The 17,866-nt window shown below is 35.2% G+C and overlaps 1 protein-coding gene across 2 annotated transcripts in view; it reads left to right on the top strand.

Moving 5' to 3' along the window:
- FAM171A1 (family with sequence similarity 171 member A1) overlaps positions 1-17,866 on the top strand; it is a 102,354-nt gene that overhangs the window by 48,279 nt on the left and 36,209 nt on the right. The window contains exons 2-5 of one of the 2 annotated variants that reach the window (XM_026716121.2): positions 979-1,206; positions 7,935-8,027; positions 15,347-15,505; positions 17,009-17,185. In XM_026716121.2, coding sequence (XP_026571906.1) covers positions 979-1,206; positions 7,935-8,027; positions 15,347-15,505; positions 17,009-17,185 — 657 coding nt within the window. The remainder of the gene's footprint in view (positions 1-978; positions 1,207-7,934; positions 8,028-15,346; positions 15,506-17,008; positions 17,186-17,866) is intronic. The other variant, XM_026716122.2, reaches the window with a different exon arrangement.

The raw sequence follows: 17,866 nt of genomic DNA, 5'->3' as shown, positions 1-17,866 counted from the left end.
TACATCTTCTTATTTCTTTTTTGACTTTCTCTTCCTGGGGTTTTTGTTGCGATATTTCAGTTAAAATGTATCTTTTTGAAGTCTTGTTGAGATTTTGCTATAGGTTCTTTTTTAATTCCAGGCAGTCTCCTCCCTTCCAGATCCTGCCCTTTTATTCTTTTTCTCTCCTTTCCTGTTTTCAAAAGCTTTTAATTATCCAGAAATCTTTATCATCCCTTTGACTTTTTACTTTTAGCATTAAATGCCTATTGATGTCAAAGTGGATTTTTTTCCAATTTCTTGCTTAAGGCTCTTAGCTGTCAGTATAGGAAAAGGGGAAAACCAAATCTTTTCCCTTTTCTCTCTCCTTCGCAGCTTAAAAATCTTCTTAGGGAACAATGTTATTGTTTTTTAATAGTTTCAATTCCAGGGTACCTTATTTGTTGCTTTTGCTGTTTGACCCAGTCAACCAAAACTTTCTCTTCTTATCTTCCTCCTGCACATTCTTTTCTGGTCGAGTTCTTCTTTGTGGTGGCCATTTCTGACCACTGCTGCAACCGCCTTTGGGAAAGGAGTAATGGCCAGCTGGGGAGGAGAGATGCGGCTCTCCTCAACCCTACAGGCAGTCTCCCCCCTCTTCACCACCTCTACGCGGTGGCTTAGCTCCAAAACCAGCCAGCTCGGGGCACTCCAGTGGTGAGCACAGATTGAAGCCTCGCAGAGACGAGGTTTTGGTCTGTCACTGAAGAACGTCTTTCCTTCTAAGCTCTGCTTATTTTTTAAGATGTGTTGTCCCATTGTGGCCACCAGCATGAACCTTTTGGCCACAACTTTTGGACAATTACTTATTGCTTCAGCACTGGCAAGGAACACTCCTACATAACAGGAAAGTTTCAAGGGTCAGGGTAAAACCTTCGGTTCTCTCCTTCCCACTTTTGCTTTGTTTCTGTCGTGTTACCAAGGTAAAAGGTGCTAATTACCACTCTGTTTTTGTTGCAGAAGTGACTCTGAAGGTTCATGTCAGTGATGCCAGCACACACCAGCCAGTCACGGAAGCCTTTATCGAGATTTTTACCAACCAGGTTCCACTTGCTTCAGGAAACACCGGAGGAGATGGCACTGCCTTCATCAAGTTTCAGTATAAGCTGGACAGTCAGCTAATTGTTACTGCAACTAAACAAGCTTATGTGCCAAACTCTGCACCATGGAAACCTGTAAGATTGCCTGGTAAGAGATCTTTATTTTTGTTCTGAGGTAAGATTTTACTTCTAAAAAAATGGGTGGAAGAGGCAGAGGGTGGCACAGATATAAAACTTGTTATAATTATGATTTGATGATATTTATAGAATGGGTTCATCAGATGTTATAACTGAACACTTTTGGTAACCTGAACATGTCCAGGAGTATCTTCAAACATTAAAGAGTTCCTTTTCCTGATGAGTCCTGAGTAAAGCCATATGTTTTAGAAGATAAAGACTAGAGTAGTAATTTACACAAGGTGGTGCCATTTGACTTCTCAATGTATCTTTACCCACCCCCTCGGCTCCGGTCTAATTTGACTGGGGAATTGAAGTCCAAATATTTTAGGGATAATAAGGATGAGTAACTTTGGGTCTACAAGCCTAGAACAAACCTTTTGCAGTAATTCTGCCTATTACTGTACTTAAGAAATTGTGAATTATTGGATGATGTTGTTTTTCCAGCTTCTAATTAAAAATTGGCAGAAAGAATGGGTATGAGTCAAGGACACATTAAAAGATGAAGTGGGGGAGAATATTTATTTTTGCAATTAGGTTAATTCCTGTTTAGAACTTTCTTAAATAAAGGATTTGCTATTAATATTTGAGGATGGGGGTGGGAAAACAATTTAACTATCACTGAAGCCCAAAACTGCACTTTTGGGGAAAATGGCATTTGAAATAAGTGCTTGTTTCAAAGAAACAGTTTCTGAGCATTCTCCAAGTTCATTAGGCATGTTGCCAGCACTCTCAATGGGAAGGAATTATTATTTTGTCCCCTCTGTCTCTGTTAAATGGCCAAACAAGGGAGTTAAAAATAGCAATAAAATGAAAAAAAGTACCTATTGTGCTATATTTATACAATGGATTGTTCTTAGATCGCTAGGAAACAATCTTGCCTATCTTGTTCTTATGATTATTATTAGGATTGTTTTTTCTAGTATGGTAATATTTTATTCCATATTTTTGAGAATGAAAAATAGAAAATTAAACTAGTTAAAATAAAAAAGGCAAAAAGAAAAGAAAAAATAAAGTACAGTAGTACACAGCAATTTTGCCAGCATCACAGAATTAAATTGGACTAAATTTATATGGTAGATTTTTTACCTAAAGTTAGGTAAATTGCATAGTTAGTTACATTTCATTTGGTCATTAATCAATTTTATTTGTTAATTAGTTTCATTAATTAATTTTATATAAATGAATATATATATACTATTATTTTAAAAACAGTGTCATTAAAATCTAAGTAATATATAATTATCAATAGCAGTAACCAGATTGGATAAATCATAAAATAATAATAATAATAATTTCTGTGTACGTAATATAAGATCTATCCTTATTTAACACATTATTGAAATTTAGAAAGGCACAACTTTATATTAAAAGAATTCCACATTTAAAACGTGGTATAAACTGGTACTAAGAATTATACACCAAAAGTGAATAGGAATAGGAAATGGATAGGTTAGGATTAGGGTTAAGGTTAGGGTTAGGGAAGAATAGGGTTAGGTTTAGAGTAGAATAGAATGCAATACAATAGAATACAATACAATAGAATACAATACAATAGAATAGACAGAGCTGGAAGGGCCCTTGGAGGTCTTCAAGTACAACCCCCTGCTTAGCCAGGAAATCCTATACCATTTCAGACAAATATCCAATCTCTTCTTAAGAACTTACAGTGTTGGATCATTCACAACTTCTGGAGGCAAGTTGTCTCACTGATTAACAGTTCTAACTCTCATGAAATTTCTCCTTAGTTCTAGGTTGCTTCTCTCCTTAATTAGTTTCCATCCATTGCTTCTTGTCTTGCCTTCAGGTGCCTTGGAAATAGCTTGACTCCCTCTTCTTTGTGGCAGCCTCTGAGATATCGGAACACTGATATCATGTCATCCCTAATCCTTTTTTTCATTAAACTAGACATAGCCAATTCCAGCCTCCAGTCCCCTAATCATCTTTGTTGCTCTTCTTTGCAATCTTTCTAGACTCAGCATCTTTTTTACATTGTGGTGACCAAAACTGGATGCAGTATTTCAAGTGTATTCCAATTTAACATCTGGAGAGCCACATGTTGATTCTATTTGGTTCACAATTAGAAAAGTATATATTTTCCAATCTAAGTTCTTAGCATCGATTTTAATTTTTTTCTTCAATAAGCCATTTTGTGATTATCCAATGCTTAGTACATATGAAACAAAGAAATTTACCATAATGAAACTGCTGTAATTTGAGAAAAATCAGATTTACACTTAAATTTGTTATTGATTCTTTTCAAAATGTTTATTTTATACAAAAGAATCCAGAGGAAAAAATGAACAAAGGCAAAACAAAACTAGACAAGAACATTTAAAATGTGAATTAAAAGGATAAAAACAAAACAAAATATATTTGAACAATAACAAATATTTTGCAGCAATAATAGTTTCCCCCCTTGCAAAGCAGATCCAAAATTTATAAGCTTCTAGATGTATTTACAATCTAATTGACTTGTCATATATTGGACAGTAATGTGAAAAAAGAAAGTACACCCTCCTTGAGTTCTTTTACAGATCAGAACATAGTAAAAAAATCATCTGGTCCTTAACAGTTGTTAAAAGTATGTAAATAACAACCTTAGATGAACAACAGCTCATGTCATATTACACTATGTCATTTATTTTAGAAAAAGAAAACCAAAATGGAGAAGCCATGTGTGAAAAACTAAAAACGCACTTACTGCTTCCATAGGTATGAAGAAGCTAATCAAGTATCCTTGAACAATTGATCATCAACAAGTGTGATTACCTCTAGCAAAACAGCAATCTTAGGAGTTTGCTGGCCTTAACATTGAGGTGTGTGTTAATACAATGCCAAACGATAAAGGCATCAGCAGTGATCTTAGAGAAGCAATTGTTGCTGTCCATCAATTTGGGTTATAAGGCTATTTCCAAATAATTTAAAGTCCATCATTCGCATTGAAGAAGATTATTCAGAAATGGAAAACATTCAATACAATTGCCAATCTTTCCAGGAATTCCCTTTAAAAAGAACATGGCAGCAGGGCTTAAGTTTGCAAAGTTGCATCTGATCAAATCACAAGATTTCTGAAATACTGTCCTTTGGATAGTTGAGAAGTTTGGCCACAATGCACAGTGCCATGTTTGGTGAAAACCAAACACAGTGTGATGACCTGGGGCATGGCACAAAGGCAACCCAGCAAGGTAATAAGTAGAGGTCCCTTTATTAGCTCCAACTTTGCCCCAATGTGCCAGTTATCTTCTGGTCTGGAGAAAAACTCTCCCAGGAACCTGCAACCGGCTGCAGATATTCCAATCCAAAACAGTGTAAACAGAAAACTTTAAATTATAAATCCAACAAAGCAAGATAAAGTAATAAATCCAGTAGGGCAAGACAAGGAGTTCCAGAAGTGAAGTAACACAGCAGTAAATCAAACCAATTGGGAGGATGCCAGGAACTCTGATAACAGCAGCCAACATTAGATAAACTCAACGTTTGTTTCTGACAAACGCCCCTCCCGACCGGTTCTCCTTTAAACTCCCTCCCCAGATGTGCCCCATGAAGGGTATCAGGGCCCTCTCCTCCCTCGAAGGCACGCAACCCATGTTGTTCTCTTCTCCATTCTTCCCTGCATGCCCTAGGATGAGGAGGTGGATGGGTCTTGGTCTTCCTCTGAAACCCCTCTCCCTTGTTCTACCTCTTCCCTGCTCTGCCCAGCCTGACTTTGCCCTTCCCCAGTTTCCTCCACAGTCAATGGAGCCACTCTCCTGCTCCCTGACAGCTTTTTGTCTTCTTCGTCGGATTCCGATTCTGATGGGTGTATGATACACAGCATATCAGCACAAATATCTCAGACCAACCATCAAGCCACAATAGTGGAGGGGTGATGATTGGGACTAGTTTTGTAGCCACAGGACATGGGTATCTTGCAGTCATTGAGTTAAATCATGAACTCCTCTGTATACAAAGTATTCTAGAATCAAATGTGAGGCCATCTGTCCAGCAGCTAAAGCTTGGCCAACATTGGGTCATGCAACGTAATAATGATCCCAAGCACACCAGCAAATCTAGAACAGAATAACTGAAAAAGAAAATAATCAAAGTGATGCATTGGCCTAGGCAAAGTTGAGACCTCAACCTGATTGAGATGCTGTGGCAAGTCCTTAAGAGTGTGCATAAACAAATGCCTGTGAAACCTCAATGACTGAAGCAATATTATAAAGAAGAATGAGCCAAAATTTCCTCACAACAGTGTACTAAATTTTTCACACATGGCTTCTACATTTTGGTTTTCCTTTTGTAAAATGAATACAGTATGACATGGTATAATATGTTATGTGTTATTGTTCATCTGAGGTTGTATTCACCTACTTTTAAGCATTGCTAAGACCAGATGATTTTTATTATATCTTGATATATAAAGCCATAGAACTCAAAGAGGGTGTATTTTCTTTTTCACATGTCTTATATATGAAGAAAAAATAATTTACAAGGTAAACAATAGCAAAGTTAAAACGCAAAGTCTTTTGTTAACAATCTGTTTTTGTAATTTACTCGCAGAAACTCTACAATAGTTTCTTATCAACTATAAATCACCCCAAGCATTATCTCTGATCTGTTCAGGAACAAGTAGCTTTGTTTAGCTCTTAATAATAAAACTTTTCCTTAGGATTTTAATTGGGAACTTTTCCAAAATTGCATCTTATTTCCAAAGTTCGTAAATCTCTGTTGTAAAAAGTTCTGCAGCATCTATTATTGAAAAATACAGTGTTCGTTTTGTCAAGAGAGTCCAATCCATTCTTCATCTATTCCATTATGTCAGAAATTCTTGTATTCATATTCACTTTCATATTTTCTGGCAGATCTATAATTTTCAGACCAATTACTTTCTTCTTACATATGGCAGCAACAAATCAATTCATCAAGTTGCAAGTCAAATCAAACTATTTTCTGTATTTGGATATCATCCTGAGTTTGGCTTAAAGACGTTGTTGTCCCATTAAGTTTTTGATTAGATTTTCAAATATAATATGAAATCAGTTTATATTTTAAAATAAAAAGAGAGAGCATTCTTTTTTTCAAATGCTTCCCAGAAAAGTTTGTCTCTATTAGGGCATATTTTTAGAAATGCATTGTTCTTTCCAAGGACAAGAGAAGCAGATAAATCATAACCCAGTGTTCACAAAGATAAGAAAGATTGAGATAGATTTTTTTCCCAGAATCAAAAATGTTTTTTAAAAGAGGAATTTTTCCATTAAAAGTTAAGAAATAAATATCAGAGCTCGAGAGCTAGAAAGAACAAAATTTGTAATCTAATCCTATATAAGTCCATTCAGGTAACTTTCTCTGCCAGAAAGTAATTTTCATTGCAGACTTCCTTACAATGAAAATGAAAGTGGTTTGAAATTTAATAATAAACAGTAAAGAACAGAAAAAAAGATGTAAAAGCCCAGCAAGGGGTTATAAAATAGGTCAGCAATCAGCTTGTTGTAAAGGTAAAAATATTAAAGCTTTAAAAACTGCAATTAAAATTCATGTGTGCTTAGGAAAAATGAAGAGCTGAAGGGAAAAGGTGGTAAGAGATTTAACCTTCCAATCGTTGCTTATCAAGAACTGTGGTTTTCAAGATCCTCTCTTCTCCAGGTGCATCATCATCTGAAGGTCATCTTGGATTCTTCTTAGTTTCCTCTTCATAAAACATGGAGCAAAGTCACTAAGTTTTGGTGGCATAAGCTTGTTATTGTTTGATAGCATTTTAGAAAGTTAAATGTGTGATAGAGCAGGGGTCTCCAACCTTGGAAACTTTAAGACTTCTGGACTTCAACTCCCAGAATTTTTGGGAGTTGAAGTTCTGAAATCTTAAGGTTGCCAAGATTGGAGACCCCTGTGATAGAGCATCTTAGAAGAAAAATCTATTTCTATACGTTGCTGAAATTAACCATCTTTGCTTGCTATTTTCAAATGTCACTAAGTTTTCTTCCTACCTTTGCTTAAGTTTCCAATTTTTACAAATACCCTTCCTCTGAAAAAAGCTTGACATTACAGATTCATTTTAAATAGCATTGATGGGAGCTATGCATCACTGTGGATTAGAAGGCAAAAAAATGCTTGACAGCATACATAGATACCCACACAGACTATCTGCAACTCCTTAAAACAGCTATGTTTTTCTTAGGATAAGCCATCTACTTAAGGAATTTGATATTTATTATATTTACTTAATGAACTCATCTACCAGAAAGAAGGTTGTAAAAAAGAATTAAAACTATAGCATAATTTTAAAAATAAGCTCAATAAATTTTATATATAGCAATCACATCATGCCAGTTCAAACAGCAAAGAGATGCTGCCCATGTGGTTAGAGAAGTATCTTTTTATCTTAAAATATTTCACACCAGGATTTTGTATGTTTGTCACTAAGATTGTAAGTCCTACAATGATGATTGAGAAAAAAAAGTTCACATATTTTAACTTTTCTGAAATACTCATTAGTCTCTCCATTAATTTCTCCAGTGTTGCCAGTTTAAGCTTACCGTTTGCCTCTAAATGTCTACAATGACTTGTCTAAGCAATAGTGTATTATTTGGTAAATATTATTATCTGATGAAGGTATATATGCATTATCTAGAAAGGATATTTGTGTTAATGAATATTTAATTAGTTTCTTCTTCATTCCACTGGAATACTGCAATTAACATTTTTTTTTAAATACAGTATTTTCTTCCCTGAGCCTTGGCCTTCTTCCTGAGCGGTCAGCTACTCTGATGGTGTATGAAGATGTTGTCCAGATAGTCTCAGGATTTCAAGGTATAGTTGCATGTAGAGATGCTTTCTTTACATTGCCCAGGAAAAAAAGTATGTATTATTTATGATGCATCTTATAGTTCCATTTATGGATTCTAATTTTCTTTTATTATGTTATGGAGAACCTGAGCATGTTCGCTAATTCACTGGAGAAGTCTCTGCCCCCATTTTAAAGGGACAAGATCTGTGGTGGGGATTGGGCCTATTTGATCCTGGTTACCATCAAGGGCTTTCTAATTGCAGGTGTGTTGCAACTTCCCCAATGCAAAACACCAGCAGAGGCAAAGAAGCCAGCTGGTTCTCCCTCTTCCTAATCTGTGGAGGATCTTTTTTATGTGCGTGTGTCAGATACTTATAATTTATAATAACCACATATATAATTTTATTGTATTTTTAAAAATGAAATACAAAAAATATACACAAGGAAATTAAAAGAAAAGCAGTAACATGCATACATCTAACTTAATTACAATATGTCAAATTATACCTAAATAACTTATCTGTCCTTGCAAAGTGTTATGAAATCTGTGCCCAAGGAAAATGTGTTTTTAATTAATTATTGATAATTGATTGTTCATACTTATTATATGAGAATCAGGTTTAAATAAAGTTACATTTATCCAAGGTAAGATTCGTGACATTAACATTGTTTTGCTAGTATAATATCTGTAACAAAATGGACAAAAATGATAAACTCTCCTTAGAGTCAATCTCAAATCATGGTGACTGCATGAAAGTGTCCACAAAGTTTTCCTGGCAATGATTCCAGGCAGTGGTGTTCCCTGTGTCACTTTTCAAAAGCAAATGTCGGACATGGATAAAGAGAATATTGATGCTGTTGAACTTTGTTGTTGGAGAAGACTCTGAAAACATTCATAAGGAAGGAAACAAAGGAATTATCAAAAAAATCAATATAGAATTCTCCTAAGGAACTCTTAAAGAGTAAATAATCAAGGTCAAATTATATTTTGGACTGAGCTCTCTGGAGAAGGCCCAGCAGCAAAGTGGATGGACTCAATTATGTGGTGATGAGTGCATTATTGTAATATCAATTTGGGAGCAGAGAAAGATTATCTGTATGATTGCTAAAAATCAACCTTAATTTGATGGCACGTAATCTATGAAATCAACATTTCAAACATACAACATATTTGCAATGATAGTGATAGAGACAGGTAAATGTGTCATTATAAAACCAATGAATTAACATAAACCAATTAAATTATGTAAAATAAAATCGAAGTAAAATGAAAGCACCTTCTTTGCGGGGGTCTTTTCAATTTGCCAGTCTATTCTACAGCTCTGGGATTTCCTCATGGTCTCCTGTGAAAATGTTAACTGGGACTGATTCTGCTTTGAGTATCATCCAAGCTCAGCTAGGTGCTGACACCTTATGTGTTTAGAGGAAAACATTCCTTGCAGCCTTAAGATAGACAACACTATTCAGTGAATGTAGAATTATTTTTATAAATGATAATTAAATTATATCATCCAGAGGAAGGCTTAGGGTTAATATAGATCCAACTTGAAATGGCTGTCACAGTCATATATTTCTCATCTATAGAGATTACTTTTAAATGTCTTATTGTTGATTTCTTAATAGATTAGAACAAGTGGTGTTCTATTTGTACTACCCAGAAAATGATGGAAGAATAGAATTTGGGGTAAAACCTTTGTCCATGTTTTTTATAAAGCAAATTTTTATTGGGCTGGTTATGGATGGACCGATGGTTGGATGGACGGAGACAGACAATTGATCAGTCTTCCAACATATCAAAATATAAACCAAACATCTAATTTCAGAGTAAAATAGATAAAAGAAAATACACTAATATAATACTTTGGGATCAACCTTCAGAGGAACACATCACCTTTACAGGATGCCCCAATCTGACTGATGTAATGGGTTCTTAAATCAATTTTCTTAAGTATAAACTTCACATTCTGCTCATGATGTATAGATTAGAACTGGGAAATGGGACAATCAGTGATTCAGATCATTGTGAGCTTTTCTTTCAAGTAGGTATATGTGAACAGTCTAAGCCTAAGAAGGGCACATAGTTAATCAAACTATGGTGGAAGTGCCCAGTCGTATTTATCTGTTTTACTAAACATATTTTGAGTAGTCGATCAAGTAAGTAAGATAGCTTTTGTAAGGCCCAACAATTGTGATGCAAATTTCAGAAGACCACCAAGAAAGTAAAGGGAATTATTGCTTTTTATTGTTTTTAAATTGGGGTTTTATTCTTGTAAAATGCCAAGAGAGTGACTTGAGTGGCTATATAAATTTTCTTAAATAAATAAATAAATTCCATGCCATAAGTCAGAACTTCAGAGACTATTTTTTCCCTGAATACTTTCAGTATAGGGTACAAGGTACATGAATAATTGTAATTAAATACTTTGTAATCTTTCAGTAGTTTCATCTGCCTTGCCAAATTCTTAAAGTGATTTATCTATGATCCTATGTTGATAAAAAAAAATTGTACTTCTAAATAAGTACAATAATTCACTTGTTCAATAGGCTTCCCATTTATCTGCCTGTTATATTTCATGCTTAGGTAAAGTAAAGGTTTCCATTGTCCAGTCATATATGACTCTAGAGGGTGGCACTCATCTCTGTTTCTTATCCAAGGAAGCCAGAATCATCCGAAGACACTTCTATGGTCATGTGATAAGCATGATTGTATACTGAGGCGTATGGAATCTATTAATTTCCCACCAAAGTGATGCCTACTTATCAATTTGCATTTGCATGCTTTCGAAATGCTAGGTGGGCAGGAGTTGGGCAAATAACAGGAGCTCATCCTGTTGTTCATAAAAATAGTATATTTCATGAAACCTTTACTAATTACCATCATTTTAGATTTGACTTATTAATGTTTTTAAAAATAAAAGCATAGTAGGTATTTAGCTTTCATGACAGTTTTGTCAGGCCTAATTGTGAGTGTGCCTCTAGAACTGTATTATCAGCATATAAAAGGATATTACTAAATTCATCATGGATCTTTGGCATATCAGTGTCTGAAGCATAGAGGCGTCCTGTAATATCAGTGGCATAGAGGTTAAAAAGTTTTAGAGTTAGAATACAGCCTTTTGTGACATCATTATGAGTACATCTATTCTTAGTTACATTATATGTGTTGGCCAATTTCTTCCACAAAATATGTCTGTTTATATAACCAGAAGCTTCACTGAAATCTATCGTGTTTCCCTGAACATAATCCTGAAAATAATCATAGCTTGATTTTTACATGTGCGCCTAATATGACCCTAACCCCCAAAATAAATCCTAGTTAAGACCCCACCCACTCCGTCCCATCATCTGGTTGTATGAGGTGGGATGAGGCGCATGCATAAAAATAAAGCTAGGGCTGGGAACTGCCTCACGCGCCTCATACCCACTTGCCTTAGGACTGCCACAGCCACTTCTCCCATGCTCCAACACTTGTCATGCCGCTATCGAACTTCGCACATGCCACATTGTGCGAGTCCCTTTGCTTGTGGCAGGAGGCCATATGCAACATTAAAACAATGCCGCCACTTGCAGCAAGTGGCCACATGGCACATTGAGCCAGTGCTGCCATTTGCGTGTGCAGTGATGCAATGCACCACACGGTCTCCTGCCACAAGCGGCAGCACCAGCATAATGTGCCATGTGGTGTGTAGCCACAAGCAGCTGCAGAAGAAATTGGGCAGTAGTGCAACAGGTGTCGGGGCATGGAAAGCCTTTCTGCAGCGGTCCAAAGGTAAGCAGGTACTGGGTGTGTTGGGAGTCCCACCACCCCTGCCCAAAAATTGACATCTCCCATTCTACACTTTCTTTACATTACCAGTTATATAATTGTAGCTACTAAAAGAACCCAAGTTCCGAAATACTCTAATGGAAATCTGTTGGAGTTCCTACTATTCCTTCCTGATTAAATTCTTTATAAGGATTTTAAAGAATCTGTTATTATTTAAACATATTAATTGAATATCTGCATTAAATTTACTGGAAAATTAAATCTGAAAAATAGGTAAGTGTAGCGGGGAAGCATATATTGTTAAGAGGGAGCTGATAGTTGCTTACATCACATTATGTTTCAGATTTGCTTTCTATACTTTGCTGAATTATAATTTTCCTTGTTTGTATCATGGCTAAGGGTACTGGAGTTTTAGTCCAGATATGCTTGGAAGACCCATGGTAGGGAAGGCTGCCATACATTTTTAATAGTCTACCATCATCTATAGAAAAAAAAATGTGATTGTACAAATTAATCTGTGAATGTCTCTCAATTGCTTGGAAACTTTAAAACAGTGTTTTCAAACTTGTTAACTTTAAGTTATATGGACATCATCTCCCAGAATTCCTCAATCAGCAACTCATTGCTTTAAACAATGTCCATTGAACCTGTTTAAGTTTGTAATGCAGTCGTAGCTTGGCATCACTGCCTGTTCCAAAGAGTCCAATAACAACTATTGGTAGCTGGGAATCCTAGTTTTATTGGGCGGTGGCAAGAAATTATCTAAAGCAATTTCATTTTTTGCATCATGCTGCTTTTGTTTTTTATTGTGCATATGGAAAAATGTCTAGACATATCTGATGGAAGAGAATGGTTTCAGAGGTCCAAGAGGAATTACGGTATATTATAAAAACAGTACATACATATTCCTGCCAATATTTAAAAAGTTTAAAAAAAACTTCTTTTGAAAAATTGCTACTTTCTATTTAGGACTGGAAACTGGGTTGAGAAGAATTCCTTCCTATTTGCCAAATGCATTAGTTTCTGCTAATAACTGTGCTCACGTTTTGTTTCACAAAGTTGCTATAATGATTTCAACATGCTGTTGATATCACTGTGTTTTAAATTAGCAATTGCTTGCTTTTCAAGCTGACATTTTTGCAGGACAGTTTTATGACCTGACTGTAAAGAAAACCCCTGTAAATAATTCATATTTTGAGGTAGGTGTTAATGATTGTCAGCATAGCCTCACAAATGGCAAATAGCTTAATATTGCCAGGAGATAAGTTGCAATATGTAATTCTCTAAATGAGGGGTGAGCAATTAATATTCCCAAGGGACTACATGAAAAATTTGGACTTTACTGGAAGGGCCAAAGCAATGTGGCTGTGAAGATGCATAGGCACTCATGCATACATATATAAAATTGGAAAAACAAATAATCACCTTCAAAATAAAAGGAATGCAGCTGTATTGTGTGCATGATATATATTTATTTACATGTGATTTCTAATTTCCAATTGACTTCAGATGGGCCAGAGTGGCAGCCAAAGGGCTAGATATAGTTGAGGGGCCATAAAATGTCCAGGTCTGTTCTAAATCATCATGAGGTTATTGAAAGAATTTGTATTTTTCTCTTAGACTGCATGAGTTTTGTGTACAAAATCCCATTTGATGATGATGATGAAGATTTTTGCATTCTACCTGTCTTGTTCTCATGTTTTTATTTTCTACTTGGTGTTTTATTGTTGTTGAACTTTTTTGCATTTTGTTATACCTTGAACATCATTTGATGGAAAAAATGATATAAATCCTAGAGGAAAGTAGAGAACAAAGGTACATGAGCTCATTTCTGTACCCAATGAAAAGGATCTTCGGGCACATGCTAGCTCCTGTTTACAATGATATACATTGAAATTTTAATATGGAGTGGAATTGTGTTGGAATTCCAGTGCAAGCAACAACAAATCTTTAGGAGAACACAATTTCTTATGAGCAGGTATTAAAACCTGGATTTCTTACCGTCATATTATTTTAAATTAACTTGGTTGGCTTGGTGGTTAAGAAGATTTATTGGTATTTACTGAATGAAAAATCCTGAGTAGCATCAACTGATTTGCTACAAGGAGTTAAATTCTGATCAGGAAAGATTCTTTTAAAAGTTTGCTCTCTACAGTGAACAAGAAGCTTTTGGGAATACAGAAACAGCTGTTCTAAATTTTCATTTGCATGTTATGCAAAAGTTTGCAGATGGCAGCCTTACTGTGTTTGTAAAGAGTTTTGTTGGTGGTATGAATCTGTGGCTTTGTAAGCAGATCTAAACTGATAAATACTACATGAGGTTCTCTATCATTTTGTCAAGACTAGAATCTTTCCTAAGCCATTTCGTGGTTTTGAACATAGACATGATTGAAAGCTCAGTGAAAAAAAAATCAGTCTTCCCACCTTGATGTATTTCCTTTACATCAGACTATACTGTCTCTTATCCCTAACCAGAAGCTAGCTGTGAATGGGGTTGGAGACCTGTAAACCCTGTTTCAGAGAAAGTTGGCATAAATCATATATGTTATCAGTCCTAACAGAAATTTTCAATATATTTTTTGGTACCATATGCTGAGTTGATGTCTTATAGTCAAATCAAGTCATGTCTTTAGCCTTGAAGCTTTTCGGTGGTGGGTATTCTCTTCTGAGAAAGTTAAATTGTGACTCAATAATCACAACTCTAAGGATGCTATAAGATGGAAGCAATAGTCACTGCTGGACTTACTGTACAAATAAACAGCAATGTAGACAGATATTCCTCATTTTTTTGGAGTTATGTTCTCATTGATAGAGGAATGTAGCAGGACTTTGATGTACATAAAAGCTTTCAGAGAAGCTCAAACTTGAGGCTGGTCATATAGTTTTTTTCATGTATTGTATGAATTCTATTTAAAAACTCAGTCCAGTTTAAGGAATGCTTCAGATAGCTCTTTGCCCTGATAACATTTCCCTAAGGACCTGATAAGCCTTCCCCAGTCTGATGTTCTCTAGATAGTTACAAAGACCAAACTTATAGAGAGCTTCATGTTGGAGAAGTCTGTAAAGGAAGTGGATAAAATATTGAGGTCTTGGATGATTATTAGTCCCTTCTCATGAGATGGGAAATGACAGACAGGAAATTAACAAAGGGCAGATCTGAAGATCAAATTGATTTTTATACTCTGCTTTGCCACTTCCATTTACATTGTTGCTTATCTGAGTTCAGGACTTAATTGTATTATTGAAACTTTTATTGTCTAAATAGTATCTAACATCATTTAAACTCCTGAAAGAAAATACTAAGTAATTAAGTTTTGTCTCTGACATTAAATAAAAAACATATATTGAAACATATCCCTACTAAGTAGGACCGTGTGATACAAGATAGTGAAAAGGAAGGCTCAAAACTCAGATAATCTTGATAGAATTATAAGATATGAAAAAAAAACCTCAAAGCATATCTATTGATAGTAGAAATATAAAAGTGTCATGATTTGGTATACACTAAGTCTACATGAGCAGTACCATTTTTTATGCTTCTATTTTTTATTTTTTATTTTTTTTGCCTGTTGCTAGGTGCACGGATCCAACCCAAAGTCCATTTTCAAAGAAGAGCCCTGAGGCTACCAGAGAATACTAGCTATAGTGACCTCACAGCATTTCTTACTTCAGCTAGTTCACCCTGGGAAGTGGACAGTTTTCCTTATTTGCAAGGCTATGATGGCAATGGAACTGGTAGATGTTTAATCTTTATTCTTGGCATTTGTTTTAATTTATATGAGACAATTTGGCTTAAATATTCTTAGAATTCCATCTTTATATAGTCAAAGACATCTCTTTTTTCTGTTGGCAAAGGAGAGTATTAACATGATAAAAATCATGGAAAAATAGAATTAAGTGACCTCCATAAATAAATACTGTGGAAGGAATAGTTTAATATTTTGTATGCTAAAGATCAAGGTTCCTAATTTTTACTCATTGCTGATTGAATGCCAATCAGCTCTCTCTGTGAAGATCAAGACAGACATAGGATACCAGAAATCAGAGTTTATTACATTGCATTTTCTTGGCAGGTTTGTGCCTATTCCTTACTTCACAGTCTTTATTTTATCTTCAGTTTCCCCTCAGTCACATAACTTAACTTTGACTGCCCTGGAAACATAGGGCTGCTTTCTGTCAGGCTGGTCACATGGTCAAGCTAGAATCAGATAAATCACAATCTGTGATGGTCAGAAAGTGACCTCCTCTCTTCCTTTAAAATATTGGTAAGATGGTGATTACAATTTTAAAATGTAACCTTATTCACAAGGCTTTGAAGCAGCTTTTCAATGCCAATGTGCCTTGCAATCCCCTCTCTAGAAACTCATCAGGTATTTGATCTTCCAGTTTTTTTTAATCCTTTTAATTAAAAGCAAATACATGGGAAGTTAGTATATATAGCAAATTACCAGCCTATAGTATTTTAATTTTTAATATTTTTGGTACCTAGAAATGGCATGCCAGCAGTCTTGAAAAATAAAATTAGTAAATGCTGCAATGTGGTACTTTTCTTGGAAATAACTTTGCTGCCTATCCTCTCCAAAAAGGGGGAAAGGTGAAGTGGGTGGATAACATGAATAAATAAGAGCGGGAGTTATTTTGTAATGCTGGCCATAATATGTTTTCAATATTCCAGATGTGCCCACTGGCCCAAAGTGGTTATATAGTCCTGAATGGTGAAGCCTAATGAAATGAAAACACTGAACTTTCAGAGGTTCTATGCAGCCACTTTGCTGCTTATTTTATTGAAAACACAGGATAAAGGTTCTACTAACAATTGGCATTTTTGTCAAATAATTCTAGCACTACGATGTGACTTCTTTCTGGAGGCTACAGAATGGGTGCTGTAGAGCCAGACATGGTTCATCTCTACCTCACACGGTTACATTTTTACATCAACTATGATATAAAATTGTGTTTTTGCTTTGTTTTGTGTGTTTTATTTAAATATGGGTCTTTTCCATGGTAGTTTTACTGGTCCCCATATCTCTGCTACATAATGAATCAACTATGTCTGAATATACATACAGAGATTAGAACTGTATAATGCAATTTGAAGTTGCAAAACACTGCTCTAGATGTGTCATCTTCTGATAATGGGGAAATAATTGTTATAAATATTTAAGTAATGAATATTTGTATTTGATGACTTTAATATTGTATGTTGTGCATTTTGTAACACTATTCATTTTTTTACAGGAAATAACACTAGGTATGATCTTACTCCTGTCACTGCAGTTAGTGTTCATTTACTCAGAAGTGATGGGACTCCAGTTCCAGTGAATGGGCCCATTTATGTAACAGTGCCTCTCCCTGCAACCAACAACTTGAAACATCATACCCATGTGCCAGCTTGGAGGTTTGACCAAAAATTTGGTAAGCAAACTTTTTTCTGATTCCCACCATGTAAACCAGTTTATTCATGGTCTCTAACAGAAATGTATTTCTACTAGGTCAGGCATGAACTCTTAAATTAGAACAATTATGTTTGAGTATGGGAATTTTCCTGTCCAATTTTATTCTACTGTTTGGTATAAGATTTATAAAGGCTTAAAGGGATGGCTGGTGTGAAACACAAGTAGATACCAAATTGACATTTTCCTAATATATTTAAATGCCATTATAATTTTGATTGCCAAGGGATTTAAGTTACAGGTTTAATTTCAGGCATAGCTTCCATTAATCAAGTATTTATTTATTTGTTTTTTATTTATGAGTCAAGACTGTTATAGATTTTATTTTTACTTTTGTGAGAGGAGAATGAGAAAAAAGAGCCACACATATCTTCTTGCAGGAAGATGCCTATTATTTTTACCCTTCCTATATCCTGTTTCATAACTCTACCATGATATTAGTAAATGTTTGTTTGAAACCCACATGCACATATACACAAACACGCATATTGAGTTAAATATTAAGTCAAAGTACCCAGCTATATGTGTATTAGTGCAATGGTAAATGGTATTCATTTGGCAGGCTGAATGGAGAACTTCCTCTATAGTATTTCAACATCTGTTTCCTATGGAATAAACATGTTAAACATTCCACAGTAAGTTT

The sequence above is a fragment of the Pseudonaja textilis genome, chromosome Z (genome assembly GCF_049901715.1).
Source record: "Pseudonaja textilis isolate UNSWEBS1 chromosome Z, rPseTex1.2, whole genome shotgun sequence".
Taxonomy (NCBI): domain Eukaryota; kingdom Metazoa; phylum Chordata; class Lepidosauria; order Squamata; family Elapidae; genus Pseudonaja; species Pseudonaja textilis.
This window is presented reverse-complemented; position numbering and strand designations above follow the sequence as displayed.